Source organism: Phaenicophaeus curvirostris, chromosome 7 (assembly GCF_032191515.1).
Source record: "Phaenicophaeus curvirostris isolate KB17595 chromosome 7, BPBGC_Pcur_1.0, whole genome shotgun sequence".
Taxonomy (NCBI): Eukaryota; Metazoa; Chordata; class Aves; order Cuculiformes; family Cuculidae; genus Phaenicophaeus; species Phaenicophaeus curvirostris.
The window spans coordinates 16,547,536-16,563,450 of NC_091398.1; the positions used below are offsets into that span (position 1 = coordinate 16,547,536).

The 15,915-nt window shown below is 41.5% G+C and overlaps 1 protein-coding gene across 1 annotated transcript in view; it reads right to left on the minus strand.

The window, feature by feature from the left end:
- Positions 1-8,962: 8,962 nt before the first annotated feature.
- The window catches only part of UBE2E3 (ubiquitin conjugating enzyme E2 E3), a 56,429-nt gene continuing 49,476 nt past the window's right edge, over positions 8,963-15,915 (minus strand). Inside the window, exons 4-6 of the mRNA XM_069861003.1 lie at positions 12,193-12,325; positions 10,641-10,788; positions 8,963-9,599 (exon numbers count right to left, since the gene is read on the minus strand). Coding sequence (XP_069717104.1) covers positions 9,502-9,599; positions 10,641-10,788; positions 12,193-12,325 — 379 coding nt within the window. The 3' untranslated portion in view covers positions 8,963-9,501. The remainder of the gene's footprint in view (positions 9,600-10,640; positions 10,789-12,192; positions 12,326-15,915) is intronic.

Consider the following 15,915-nt stretch of genomic DNA (forward strand, 5'->3'; position numbering starts at 1 on the left):
GAGCTTTATGTTTCCCAAGGGCTTAAGTCTCAGGGTACTGCAGACCCTTTTGAAAAGCTGAGGGCCGAATACTAAGGACTTCCTGATTGCTATGCTCTCAAATTGCTCTCAAATAAGCTTCTTGGTTGATTCTCGTTTTTACTTTACTGTGTGCCAAATGCTCCTCAGCTGTGGATGACGGATGTTACGCAAATAAATTGGGTTGAGTCACAACATGCACCTCCTCTCTCTGTAGTTCCCTCTAAACGGGGCAGATGGGTCATGAAGTGCCTGGGGTGAAGGCTTAGTGCCTCAGGAGCTCCCCACAACGATGCCCTGTGCCAAACTCCTGACCTGAATTCTGGCCTGACTGGAAAATGCCTGGTCATTCTTAACCAGCTTTCCAAGCACTGCAGCTGAGTGTTTGAATTGTTAAATGTTTAAAAAAATCTGCAGCCAGGAAGTATTGGTTCCTCCCAATGAAGTCAGTGGGACTTGGCAGCAGTTTTGTAGGATTTCCAGCACATTCACAGTCCTAGGCCGCATTCAAAGCATAAATCTCAGCAATTTGCGTGAACCATCCCCCTTTGCAGTTCAGGGCTCTGTAAATGTCTTTAATAAAAATGCTACCACAGGAAATGTCTTAAGACAACTGCTATTTCACAGCTTCGCTAAATCTCCCTCTTGTAAGTTAATAAGGCAAATACAATACCTGAAATTTGTGGTGATAATTGCTCAGCCCTAGCTTCAAATGATGTCTACATTCATTTGTGTGTACATCCATACATCTTTTTTAAGCAGACAGTGCTAGACCAGTACTACTCCATTTGTTACACTGGGGAAATGCTGCTGGAGAGGTAAAAGGAGTCACATTAAAGCACTGTGGCTGAGTAGACGAGTGTGTCACCCAAGCTGAAAGGCTGAGAAAGTCACAAGTCACCTCTCTCAGCTTTACCCAGTGTATGATGTTTAGATGAGGTCACCTTTCAAGGGGCAAAATACAAGGCAAGGGCCAGGAGAAGTCTTGCTGGCTTGCAGAGTGATGGTCCCCAAAAATTGCCATGGGTCTGGACAAAGTCCTCAAGACCTGAGCACGGAACAGACCATGTGAAGGAGAAAAGGAAGCAGCGCCGTCAGGATCCTTTCTCACTGAAAGAAAATCAGCTGTCTGCGAGGTCAGTTTTCAGAGCGGGACTTGTGAATGAATATGACTTGTCAGAAAAGGAAAAAGGACTTTCCAGTGTCAGGAGCCTAATATTTAATCTAATAAAGAAAATGATATTTCAGTCCAGCTGGACTAAATCTGCCCATCTGCAGAGACTCAGTTTTGAAAGGTAGTTGAAAATATCTCTTCTTAACTACCATATTTATTTTCTTTATTGACCCTTCTTTGGAAGCCGTGGCATCCAAGTGCAGCACCACTACGCTAAATATATGGTCTCTCTTGGTGAGAAAAGAATAGAAGCACAGCTAGGATGAACATGTAGGCTGGGAGGCACTGACCAATGCTTCACATCCCTCTCAAACTGTTTGGCTTCTGGAAGTGATACTTAATTTAGTGATGCTGAAGGTAACTTAATGAACTTGGGAGATGTTGAATGCCGGGATGGCAGCAGCGGGTTTGGGGACTTTGGTGCAGGTCCCGACTCCTCTGTCCCTGGAGCGCAGCAGGTGTGACAGGACAGGAGCCCCCCTCGCTCTGCCAGCTGAGGGACCCCGAGCTGTCCCCCTTGGCAGGACAGCAACATCCCTGTGTCGGGGCAATCCACAGTTTCAGTACAGGTTGGGGGATGATGTGATTGAGAGTAGCCCTATGGAGGACTTGCGGGTGCTGATTGATGAGAAGCTCAACATGAGCCGGCAACGTGCGGTCGCGGCCCAGAAGGCCAACAGTGTCCTGGGCTGCATCTAAAGAAGTGTGACCAGCAGATCAAGGGAGGGGATTCTGCCCCTCTGACCCTCTCTTGTGAGACCTCATCTGGAGCCCTGTGTCCAGTTCTGGAATCCTCAACGTAAGAAGGATATGGAGCTGTTGGAATGGGTCCAGAGGAGGCTACAAGGATGATCAGGGGGCTAGAGAACCTTCCATACGAGGACAGGCTGAGACAGTTGGGGCTGTTCAGTCTGGAGAAGAGAAGGCTCCAACGAGATCTTATAGTGACCTTCCAGTACCTGACAGGGGCTACAAGAAAGCTGGGGAGGGACTGTTTACAAAGGCTTGTGGTGATAGGATGAGGGAAAATGGCTTTAAACTGGCGAGGGGCAGATTTAGACTAGACATAAGGAGGAATTTCTTCACTCTGAGGGTGGTGAGGCCCTGTCCCAGGTTGCCCAGGGAGGCTGTGGCTGCCCCGTCCCGGGAGGTGTTCAGGGCCAGGTTGGATGGGGCTCTGGGCAGCTGGTCTGGTGGGAGGTGTCCCTGCCCGTGGCGGGGGGGTTGGAACGGGGTGATCTTTAAGGCCCAACCCAAACCAGCCTGATCCCCGCGTTCCGGCCGCTCCCGCGGTCCCCGGGGCGGCAGCGACACCCAGCGGGCCCGGCGCGCCCCGCAGCCGCCGCGGCCTTTGGGGAGCCCGCTCGAGGGGAACCTGCTCCGAGGGTTTGTGGGGCGATTCATTTTATTTCGCTTTCCTTATGAAAAAGAACATTTCCTCCTGGAAATGCAGGAAATCAGCCGAGGCAGAAAGGTCACCATTTCGTCTAATTTGTCCTGGCTTTATTTCTTCCTTCATGCAAAGCTCAAACATCTAATGTTTTTGATACGTGTGAGGGTTTCTATTTTCCTTCCTCCTCGCTGCAGCAAAACTTCACGGTACTTCATCTCTTTTATTCTTTCTGCCTCCTAATTTATAAATGCTTGGATCAAATACTATGCAGTAGGCAAAACAAACCTGTAGTAAAGTCTGTGATTTACCTGTATAATCACAGAATCACAGAATAGTTTGGGTTGGAAGAGACTTTAAAGATCATTTAGTTGCAGCCCAATAATGTACTGGACTAGGTAACAGAGCTACTATTAAGCAGCATAATCTTCCAGAAGAACTACTGTATAATTTAGTCCTTACTCTCTCAGATTAAGAAAGGTAATTCAAGTAATCTTACAGCAAAACATCAACTAAATGGGTGAACTAAGCCTAAATGATACCTTAATGTTTTTAGTTCTTCATTAAATTCATACTTATCAAAAAAACTAGTCTGGAAACAGCAACACTCAGAAGTGAATAGAATGAAAAATGTTGCTTGTCCATAATAACTAATCATTCCAGCAGTGAAGTGACAGCACATTAGATTCACAGCTAACAGAGAAACCCGGGCAATGGCAGGAAAGCATAGAGCACGTTAATACTTCCCTTCGGAAACTGACAAGTTTAAAAGAATTTGTCACTTTAATTCCACCGCTTATAAATAAGGAAATGTAAGTACTGGTAGCACTTTATTCAGCATGCAGTCAAGAGAGCCTCAGCTTGGTGCAAATTTTCACAAATGTACGCAGATTTAAAATGCTGGCATACATAAACACAAGCATAGACTTCTATGGTTGCAAGAAGTTGCTTTCCTTGGTATAAGAACTGCCATCACGCATTGCTGTACTTTAACAGCTTCATTTTGCTTTCATTTTTCTATTTATTGCCTTGGCATTTCCAGCCCCACTATTGCTGCCTGGCTCCGTAAATGAACACTAGACTGCAGATTTCTAACCCAACTGTACCTTTCAGAGATACATCCAATTGCTACATTCAGAAGAATGGGCTCCTGCAGGATTTGCGATTGACCCCTGTCTACCTACATGATATCCCAGAAAACTAATCTCCAGGATGACAGCTCATTCAGCACTCTGGAAAATTTACTCATGCTGAGCTCCTCTTTAAATAATGACCTGACATTTGTTCTGTAGAGGGAGACAAAGCCCAGACTGATGAAAACAGTTGGCAGCTGCTTTCATTTGTGCCATTCAGAAGCCAGCTGATAATCTGTCCTTGGGGACCCATCACTTCTTGGCAGACAGGCCTGTCCGGTGCACTTTGCTATTACTTTTGCTGTTACCTCCCACTCCTCGTGTATGCAGCACACACAGAGTCAATATTCAAGGCAGACTAAACTAAAACTGACTGCCAAGAGTCATAAAGGATTTCATGATACTGAGAACTAGGAGATCACAGATTAATTTAGTGATGATAAATATAAAGAGGTGGATATGGGGAAAGACAAATTTCTTAGACCTACATAAAAGGTTAAATTAGCTATTGCTCAGAAAAGATTCCAGCATCTCTGAACAGTGCTTAAAGAAGACATTAGCTAAGCAATAAGCAATGGTCAAAAAGGCACGGTATTATGAATTACTAGGCAAGCAGTCCAAACCAGAAAGTGTTATTCCAGATGAACTGTGAGTTCACCTTTGTGTACAGCATGCAGCTCTCATTCCTTAAAACTAGCTGGAGCAGAATTACAAAAGGTACAGACAAGGGTGACCAGGATAATCTTCATACGGGGAGGGATTAAATAAATTATGACTTTTTAGCCTGGAAAAAAAGAGATTACTAGAGGCTGATAATAAAGATGGCACGTAAAATCATAAATGTGCTCAAGGAGCAGAAGAAATGACATTATTCATTATTTCTTACAGTAACAAACTAGGAGACATAAAATGAAATGTTCACGTAGCAGGTTACATGAAATAATCCCATAGAAAAGCAAGTGATTTTTCATACAGTCCAGAGCATTCCCAGACAAAGAATTTTGTGGAGGGTAACAATTCAGAACAGTTTAAACAGATGTTTATCTTGGACAACCAAGTTACAAAAAGCTTCCCGATACTTGGAAACACTACATAAACAGATAGGGCTGTCCACATTACTTGCAGAAGGGCAGAAGCAATAATGAAATAGAGAGAGATCTATATACCTTTGTTATCCATGCACATGGTCCCACCACATTTTACATCCCTACAGATACAAAGCCTGTGCTCAGACATAGTCACCGTGAGGTGATATGTGTAATTTTTATGCTATGTCTCTTATTCTTTTTGTTACTGTCAGTTTTTATCTGTAAGGATGCACCAAATTGTTCCTATTATGTTGGATGCTTTCTGTTCTACCCACCAACACAGGCAGTGGTAACTGTGCTACAGCTCCAGAGACATGCACACAGAGAGGCGGGGGAAGCAAAGCTGAAGCTGGTTTCCCTCTTTAAAAATAAAAAAAAGCAAGAGCCGCTGTGTGCTACAAACACTTCAGCAATTATCTTCCAAGCACATTCTTTCACTCCTCCACCTAAGCTACAGTTGAACGTGTCTAATTATCATCAACATCAGGAAGGTCGGGCAGCAGTACAAGCAGCTGTGCTTTTGTCTCCCTTCCTTTAAAACACATGCTCCATTACATGATCTCTCCACTTGTCTTGGGATACTCCCCAGGCACTTTCAGTCAAGGTGGTTAGTGAGGGAACGGGAGCAGTGGGTCAGCCTTGGATACATGCAATACAAATGCAAGTGGTGCCCCCCCCACCCCCCACCCGAGGTTGAAGGGAAAGTGTACACGAAGCAGCATCGAGTTCTTGAATGCATCTGTTTCCCTGGCTGTAGCATGGGCTGCATAAATATAATGCTGGCTTAAGGCTGGATCAAATCTCATTTTAGTCATGCTACTGTCTCTGTTCTTTGAAGCTGTTTTAGTTCAGGATGTCTGCACAGGCCTTCCTTCTTTCACATATCCAGTGCTGAGTTTTGCTGAAGAAAGTGTGGGAATGATGAAATTCACTCTTCAGCTTGGCATCACGAGTCCTTCGTTTGCTTCCTGTCCCCACACAGACAAAGCCCCAGGCACAGAAGACCACGAGATCAACGCAGAAGTTGCTGCGGTGCCCGGCTTTCTCCCCCATCGTGCTGTGGTGACTCAGGCAGGGCTGTGGGTGGGTTGTGGCAGCAGTGGCAGAGGGTCAGCCAGGTCTGCTCTGTAGCTCAGAGCTGCACCCAGCTGGGATGAAGCCTCTCAGCCCAAGCTCTACAACTCTCCCATCATGGTGCAGGCAGGTGGGAATGCTGCTGTGAGGCCACAAATGTGGTTCCCACACATAAAGGTGAAGAAAGGAAGAAATTTGGTCGCACTTTCTGCAATAACACAAATAAGCCACAAATAAGCTGGTACAGAGCATGAACTGGTCTGTGGCAAAGCATGACAGTTTCTTTTCCCCCCCCCAAAAAAGCAGGGAGTGAGCAAAGCACTAACCAGACCTGCTTCAGTTCCTGCTTTCCTTATGAGGCTGTACAAGCCTGGCCCATGGCTCAAGCTACCGTGCAGTCTTGCTTTCTAGCCTCATATGACTCCCTCACCCTTCCTGGCTAAAGACTTTGAACAATAGCAAGTCAACATTGATCAGTAAGCGAGACCGTATGGTCAGCAAGACTGTCTCCACATAAAGTGCTCCACACATTGCTAAGAAATCACAAAACAAAGCAGCTCACCAAGTACGTGTTGGTAAAGAAATAACAAGGCTGATACATATTTGCCTTTCCGTTGTATTGAATATATTTGTATTTAATACATTTGTAATTGACCCACACCTTCTCATTTCAGATGATGAAGAATTTGCCCTGAATGTAGTCACCACCTCATCTGAAAAGCAGAGATGTGACTGTGTTTGCCTGTTGGGTTTGGCCCTCCATGTTTCTCAGCAGTGTCACAGCTCAAAGGCTGAGACAGCCACTTCCTATGCAAGCGCCCTTCCTGCCAGGAGATCATGAAGCCCAATTCAGGCACCTTTCCAGACAGCTGTGTGTGTTTCCCACTCAAATCCCAAAGACAATGAAACAAGGAAAACCCATCTAAAATGAAGAGGAAGAGGTGATATTGTTAGCTGGCCTTTTCATAAAAATGTAATTTCAGTTCACTTTTTCCCCAAATACAGAGACCAATGATTGGTGATAAAGAGGTGGAAATGAATATTAAAACTGTAAAATAGGATCAGTGCTGGGCTTTGGTAGTGTCTGGTATTCACCCCAGCACAGCCAGGAAGGAAGTAGTTTAAAAACACCAGATGTTCTTTGCAACCGGCATTTTGGATATATTTCCAGCAGGGATTTCTCCCCTTCCCACAAAAACAGACACACATTCTCATTTAACAACTAATTGATTTATTTAACAATACAAATTTCTTTCTACTGCATGGTTTAGCAGAGAGAACTTGAGAAACAAAATTAGCTTCTTTTCTTTTTTAAAGTTTAAATGTTTACACAAAAACAACCTTTACTTCAGTAAATATAAAATTTACACACAAAAAACCTACATTAAAAAAGAACAGAATCATGACAAACCAACAAAAAAAAAAAAAAAGAAGGATGGGAATTCAGTGTAAAGGATCCAATTTCAAGGAAGGCAAGATGGGGCAACACTAACAAGGCATCCCACTTGTACACCTAGGTATCTGAAGTTGTAGGTACAATACAAAACCAAAATACATTAAAATTAGGATTAAAACCTGTATTTTTTATACCATAATATTTTAAGATAGAAATATCTGTAAATTCTGTAGGCAACACAGCTAATGTGTGAAATACGTAGTTTGCTCTTCACTGGGAAGTCACTGGAGTGGTGTACGAGCACTGTGTCACCCACGAGTACGCTAACGGTCAGCAGTGAGCAGACTTGAGATGTCCAGCCCGGATGCGATAGCCCCTTGTTTCTTTGCCAATCTGTGCTATTTCTCACACGTCCAATGACATAATGAGAAACTCTGGTCACCTTCAGCAGTGATTTCCAGCACTTCATCTCCTGGCATTAGTCTGTTACCTGACTTAGGCATAACCATCTGCCAGATCCCGTTTCTCATTCCCTTTTGCACTTTATAACTTGAACTCTAAAGCTATCTTGTAGCTACTGAGAGAGACTGGCTTCTAGGTTGAGATACTTGGGATACACAGTTCTTCAAGCCACCTTCAGGAATCTGTAGAAATATTTAAAGTAGGGTGGACAACTCATGGTCAAAGGCTGTGATACAGAAACCAAGGACCTACATACTGATGGCTAACTTTAGATCTACATCTTTAACATTTTTTTTCTATTGCTTTAATATTTAAACTTAACATTCAGTTTTCATTTATTAAATGAGCATCTTATTGATGGAAGTGCTACATTAACTCCAAAACCACCAGGTAGCAAGGGAGGCTGGGAAGTTTAAAATTAAGTGTAATTTTAAAAATCATTTAAAGGGATCAAGTATCTTTTTGTTTATAATCAGTATCGTGACTGGCAGCCTATAAAGGCTTAAATTATAAAATTAGCAGTGACTCTAGTTTTTAAACTGTATGTACTATAAAGCTGTATCTTCCTTACTTTACAGATGTTACAAAATTTCCAAGCCAGAAAGCGAAGCGGGGAAAACGTAGTCCAAAAGTTTTACAGACTCCACTTTCACTAACAAAGGTTCATTTCCCCCAGCACTGTTTTTATGTCATAAAAATCTGATTAAATTTACTGTAATCCTCTCTTTTCTGGACAGATAATACAGTGTTCAATCATGCTTTGGAAGACCATTTTCAATGGATAATTGTAGTTCTCTAGATCAGCAAGTCTGACTTGCTTTACTCAGAAACAGAAGCACCAGACTATCTGTAACTTGGCCTTCGTCCTGCGAAAAAATTGCAGCAAGACTCAGGCCATCTGTTACAAGAGCTAGACTGGCCCTGAAGCAACCAGCTACATTAACTTCTGGAGTAAGCACATGTAATGCTCTCATTCCAATGTGAGAAAGAGCCGAACAGTACAAAATTTAAGGAAATTGTAGAAAGGATATTTGTTCTGTTATAAACAAAACAGGGAAAACTTAAACAATCCACAGGTGTGCATTAAACATTTAATAGCAAGCCTTTGCTTATGTATATTAAATTAAAGATTATCCACAGGGATCTGTGATACATTGGCCCTGCCTTGTTACTATAATTAAATTTATTCAAATATTAATTTAAAATAGGAAAACAAAGAAACTACTCCTTAGGGAACATGTTTATTGTGTTTGAGATGATACACTGGGTGCTCTCTGAGCTACAAAGGGAAAAAGGAAATCCTTTCATTACAAACTGACAAAGGTAAAAGTTAAAACAGTTTTCACAACAGCATGTACCACATATTGGAAATAGATCTGGGTTTAATACAAATGACATAATTCCTAGTAATCTACAGCTACCTTTAATAACTTCATACAGATAATGAATTAGGCTAAAATGCACTATAATATTTGGTTGACTTCAGGAACAGTATCCTTAGTACATCACAAAATACATTTTGATATCCCAAAGAAGCAAGACTTGCAAGTAGGCATTTTAAACATAACTAATCTACAGCTACAAATTTCTACTCTTGATAGCATTTACCTTTTTTGGGGGGCAGTATCCCAGTCTTCAAAAGGATAAAAGCAGAGTAGAATCAGTATAACATATACACAGAAGTCCGTATTGTAAAGGCTATAAAGATTTGTTGCACACTGCAAAGCTGCCTTCTGCACCTTCACACTGCACAAGTAGTTTGTCATTTATGTTGCATATCTCTTGGTCCACTGTCTGGCTATCCTGTCATGTTCTGCTCTGTTGGTCAGGTACTGAGTGGCTATGCTTCCAACCAGAGGGTCAGCTGCAAAATACGGAAGAAGATGCATTAGAAACCATTCCACAATAAAAGAACCCCGACAAACACAGGATTTAAAAACAGAACTATTCCAAAATACAGCTTTTGTTAGGCCAGAAAATGCAGTGAGATATAATCGGGCTCTTATAATATGAGACATTTCCACAACGGGCAGAAAAATAAACCAGAAAAATCTGTTGTGGCTATCTGCATATTAATTGATCTTGCCCTAGACAGGTGCCCTGCTTTCACCCCTCTGGAAGGGCCACTGGGTGCAGGGGACATTAGGCAAGCACAGGCTGGTGCACTCCTGTCCCAGGGCTGGACAAGACTAGTGCATGCAAGGGTTATCAGCACTGCAGGACGTGCACCAAGGGGTTCCAGTTTCCTTCAAGAGTCATCAAACTTTTGTATCAAAGAGGTTAATCCATTTCTCCCTGACCATTAGCAGTTTTCTATGAATGAACTGCCTTCTTATCACTATTGCCCAGTTCCTGCCCTGATCACAGGCAATTGGCATTGATCGTCTAATGACACTGGTCACAGTTGTTGCTGAGAAACTGCACTGCTGCCAGCAGAGTTCTTCCCTTCCCAACAGGAATACGGAACTCTCTTTGAAAAAGGGAAGAAACTCTCTGAACATAATCTCCCTCACATTTGAAAGATTAAACATTTATACAGCTGACTTAAAAGAAGGGGCTTCCTGTAGCCCCTTCTGACCTGCAGGATTTATGAGTTTATAATTCAAGAGAACTTCGTTGCTTTCATGAATCGACCATTTGCTTGCTGGAGCTCCTGCAATGCAAATCCTCAACTACATCGGCTTATTTTCTCCACCATACCCTGGGGAAGAAAGGGTTTATTTGCTTTCTCTTGTGCCACAGAAGTGAATGTGGGACCACATCCAAAAGGAGAAGTGTTTCATCTCCAGTTTTAAAAATATCAGGTTTTATTTAATTTTCAGGCAATCAAATATACAAATTGCATTCCACGGAAGCTAAGTCAAATGACCAAGAGTGGATGCTCAGTAAACTATCAGCTCCTTACCTGGGTTGCAGTCTGTCAGAAGAGAACAAATAGACAGCAGAACCTTTGAAATAGTCAAAGCAGGGCTCCAGTTGTCCTTCAGGATATCCAGACAGATGACTCCCTGACTGTTGATGTTGCAGTGATAAATTCTGGTACGGAAAGTAACCTAGAATCCAAGCATAAGAGACAGAAGGAGAGTCATTCCGTGTTGCCCAGGGATATTACCTCTTGTCTGAGTGGCAGCAGCACTTGGGGTACTCCCAGTTCTGAAGAACTTCTGTGGAGGCAGCTCTTCTCTGCTTATTTTCCAAACTACAATTCTTTAAGCGAAGAGTGCCTATTTACTGTATTCATGGCTCCTTTTAAGAGACCTACCATGGAGATCTTTGGTGCATAATCTGCTCTCACACAGACCCTCTGTCTGGTACCCACAAAAATTAGGACCTACTTTGTAATACTGGATGCTATTTAATGAACGCATTGCCTGTCAAGAATGATCTACTCACAAACATATCTTTACTGTATTTTCTGAAGGTGAAGAAGTTGACAGAATTTGGCTGCATGTGCATGTGATGTTTTCCTTTCTTTAAAAAACATTAAATATAGACCATGAAAGTTAGTCCTTAAAATTGGAGTACTGTATTATTCTTGTTCAAGTCAGCAATGAAATCTTTACCTTACTCTTCATTGGGCAGGACAAAATATGCATCCAAAACAATGTTATCGCACAAATTAACACCCTTCTGCTTTTTAAATTATTTCAGACTAATACTGATAAAGCATGTAAGCATTATGCTGTACAAGTAAAACGTTAGAAATATTTAAGTGCTTTAATTACATAAAGTACGAGAAGATGAGAAAAATTTTCTTTTTCATACTGATGGAGAGGGAAAAATCCATGATGTTTTCTGAAACTACTGAAAAGTCAAAAAGAATCATGCTCTTAAAAAATATCCACGTGATTTTCATGAGGTATTTATCTAAAACTTTGCACCATATCATTATAACCACCTTAGCTCATAGAATATTAAATTTTGTGGGTTTCGGAGAAATGTGAAATACACAGAGGATATATTATTCTATATGCTGTAATCCTTCTGAGAATAAAAAACAATATCTGATTTATAGTAGCAACGTTGTAGCTACAAAAGCCGCAAGTTATTTTCTGTTATTTTTTGTTATTATATGAAAGTATGTAATATAGATCTGGTTCATAACAGAAAAAAGTTTATTTTATATATATATTTTAGTAGTTAGAATGTGAAGAAGGAAATGTAAGAAGGTCTTGTGCTGTCTTCTATTAAAATTAAAGTCTCTTGAATCTTAACTCTTGATCAGAATTATCTCATTTAGTGCTTGATAAAGCTTTGAAATCAGTATTGACTGGTAATAGGGGAAAAAAAATAGATTTTTTTCAGATTTTTCTGAAATTGCAAGCCAAAATTTTGGACCTTGCAGTTTTCAAGACACCGCAAACAAATCTGATATTCAGAAAGCAGGGAGCACTTGCTGCAACTTGCATTCTTCTCATGTGAAAAAATGATAAACACAATAAACCCCTTAGCCTTACCTTTGGTGGCTTGAATGGATAGTCAGATGAAAATGTGATATCCAGGAAAAAAACACCTCCTTCATATACAGAACCTGGAGGTCCAAGTATAGTAGATCTCCATTCATAAATGTTATCCCCTTTAGGACCGGCACTGTGTAAAACAAGAGGAGAGAGAAAGGAAGGGTCAGGTGTATCTTTGAGAGAGGCTTTTTATGGATTTTCTTCCAGATTAATTTTGCTTAATACGAAATGCTTGCCTGTCTTTAACATCTAATTTCCAACTGATTTCAGTGAGCTCAGTGTTTTAAACAGGCACTAAAGTTGGACATTCTGCTGTCCCTCTGGAGATACAGCAATGAAACAGATTGACCGTGAACTACTGGAGTGTAACTGTATGAAACACACCGCCAGATCTGCTTTCTTAAAAGTGTGGTTGCTCTCAGCTTCTACATCATACCCTTCCAATGACATCATATCCATACACAAAAGGAGTTGTCTATCTTGACCACATTCATCTTCTCCAGGTAGTAAATGGATCATATCTTCATAACAAAATGTTATTTACACGTATGTTGATACATACTTATTGCCACTGGTTCCACAGGCTAGAGTGAAATGTTACATCCTTGGGCAGAAACACTGGGGATGGGAGAGACAGAATCAAGCAACCTGCAACTAAGCTTCTTACAGGACTGTTAATCCAAATAACTGTTTTCTTCACGATATTTTTGACCTAAACCTCCAGGCAGTCAGCATCGAGACTAGTAACCAAAAATAGCTTATTTTAAGAAGTACAATAGTAAACACATTTCTCACTTGGGGAAGGGTTATTGCATAATAAATTATTGAAGTAAAGCTTTGAAAGAAGACATAACTAACAAGCATTTTCTCGACTTCTGAGACATCATGCTTAATGCTACTATCACACAGTAATCATCTAACCTCCCCACAAAATAAATAAAATCAAAGCACGATCTGATTTCTGTAAGCAAGACTCACATTAACAACCAACCTAACATCCACAAAAAGTCCAGAATCTGAATCACTGAGATCCAAACTGACTGCTATGGAAAACAACCCCACTGAGCTCACCCAGGCATGGTAGATTCATCACACCTATGCAGACAAGTAATAACACGACACTGTAAAACATACTTTCAATTCTCCCAAACTCGAAAACCCTCCAGGCACCACCTACATCTTGCAGACATGTGATGAAGCATCCTCATCCTTCTCCCTCTGGTCCCAAGGAACTGGCACTGAGGAATGTCATGTGATTGCACATGGAGGAAGAGACAGGGCATGGAACCAAGCTGTAGCCTGGGAGTTTGCGGACTCTGGCATTGCTCAGCATTCAGAGAAGCCTCACTCTGACTACAAGCCCTCCAAGTATTATGGTTCTTTATATGTCATGTCACCTCACGTATTTGTCATACATATGTCCACAGTCTATAACATGGCATGTTTCACATTCATTCTTACGATGTAGCCGAATATGTGAAAACATTCGTCTGAGACAAGGAAGATGAGCAGTCTGCAACAAAAAATTAGCCATTTTTACATTAAGATCATATTCGAGAAACAATCAAAAGCTGATTTTGATTCGTAATTCACTTTCAATTCATAATTTGCCAACACCTTGTGGACTTTTCATGTACCAAATGTTTGAACTGCTGCAGGCCTTTCATTAACAGGACAAAATAATCATGGATTTTGGCTGACATCCTATTTAATTAAAACAAAAAGTTATTTGATGGAGCTATAGCTATTTTCCTGTTGCCAAAATGGAAATAGGTAACAATGGCCTCCAGAGTTCAGCTAAGTAAGAAAAACTAGAACTGCTGTCAAAATAAAGTAGGGACTAAAAATCACTGATCATAACTTTCTACTTGCAATGCAAGAAAGTGGAAAAACTAGTAAAATTTTAGGAGAAAAAAGGAAATCTAGAGGCAAGGATGTCCACTTTTGGTGATGTAATGAACCTTTCGTATCCTCAGTCACTCCAGAAGATAATTCCATTCATGATCTCTAAAAAGCAATTAGTGTAAGAACTCAAAATACTGGGGCAACAATGACAATATTTAAAACCCACACAGGCCACTGGAATATTTCAATTAATCCTTGACATTCATCAAGCTTACAGCTAATTAGTATTGTGCTTGGAAACCAAATTTCCATGGAGCAATTCAATTTCAGCATTAGGTGTCCTAATGACGGCTTTATAGTTTAATGCAGAGGTTAGCACTCTTGCCTTGTGTGTCAGGTACCTTTCTGTCATGCACCTCTAACATTTGGATACAATTTGATCAGATTAATGAAATAACTGAATTAAATTAGTGACATATTTCAGCCCAATGAATTAAGTGTGGCACCAGTCTGATGTCAAACTATCTAGTAATCTCTCACCGAGTCAGAGCAAGGGCATCTATCAGTGAGTAGCTAGAATCTCAGTACAATAACTCTCTGCCTATTGCAGCTGCTGTCCTCTTCTGTGCTACCGCTAGCAATATATAAAAGGATTGGGCTATAACGCTAGAAGGGGAATTCCTAACCTTGTAAGAGGAAGGTGTTCAAAACCCCTCCCCGACTGCTGAGAAAAGATTGCTGCAATGTCAAAAGTAATACAAAGCTGTAACAATAATCACACTCAGATAAAGGAGAAAATTGTTAAATAAATCAAACAATTTCATTACGTCTGATTGAGCTTTGCAAAATTTCTATTTAACAGTCTAAGTGGTGCCTCCCTTCCAGTGATGTAAAAGATACCACTGCTTCATTAGCCCCCTGAAAATTCCCACCATTACTACTTTATTGGTGTAAGGAGATGCAAGATTAAAGAGCAGAGGCAAGACATCACACTTGGCTTCTACCACCTATATATTTCCACTTGGGATCACCCTCAGCCACCCATAACCTCCTTTTGCTTCTGTACACCTGCCAAGGTAATCTCTTTTGGAAGTAAACAATCCCACAGTCTCTAAGGCTCAGCAAAGCATACCAGACCTATTCACAACAGCCTCAGCCTCCGCAGTGATTTCCACAAGGACAGGACAATGGGGTTACACGCGCTTGGAGACTGCAGAGAAGAGCAGAAAGCGCGGTTGTGCCCCAGACAGCACTGCTGTTGTGTATTGGACTGCGAGTGGAGAGCCCTTCTGAAGTCACTGTCTTTGACTTTCTGTTACTGCAGAAAGCCTCAAGGAGGGCACTGTCACTCCCTGCTGCAATTCTAATGTCTCTATTTCCACAGAGGACAGCAAAAAATCCAGGCTGAAAACTCAGAATAGGGAAGCTTTACACTGTCTGCTATTTTGTATGTTATTGACACACCCAGAAGAAATGCTCTCCTCCTTCTGCTGAGCACTAAAACGGTTGACAGGGGCCGCACTTGAGATTTTTCTTCCCAGAAGTGCTCCTGCTATTCAGGAGATTCACTCTCCTATTGCAAGCATTGGCTTCAAGCATCTCACCTTAAACCTTGACAGCTGTGGTGAGTGACAGCCTCTCTTGCTGTATGCCACACTGGACAAAATATCCAGGCAGAGTGCTACAATGGGAGCTTTACATGGTTTTCTTCCCTTTCCTTTTTTCATCACTGAAAGATCCAGCTCCTTCTACCTCCCCCATGGAATCCATATGGACACAAAATACTCCTCTATTCTGTCCTTAAAACATAAAATCCTGATGAAGCGATTGATCTGATGACAACTTCAGCATGTTGGCTCCACAGCATACACATGC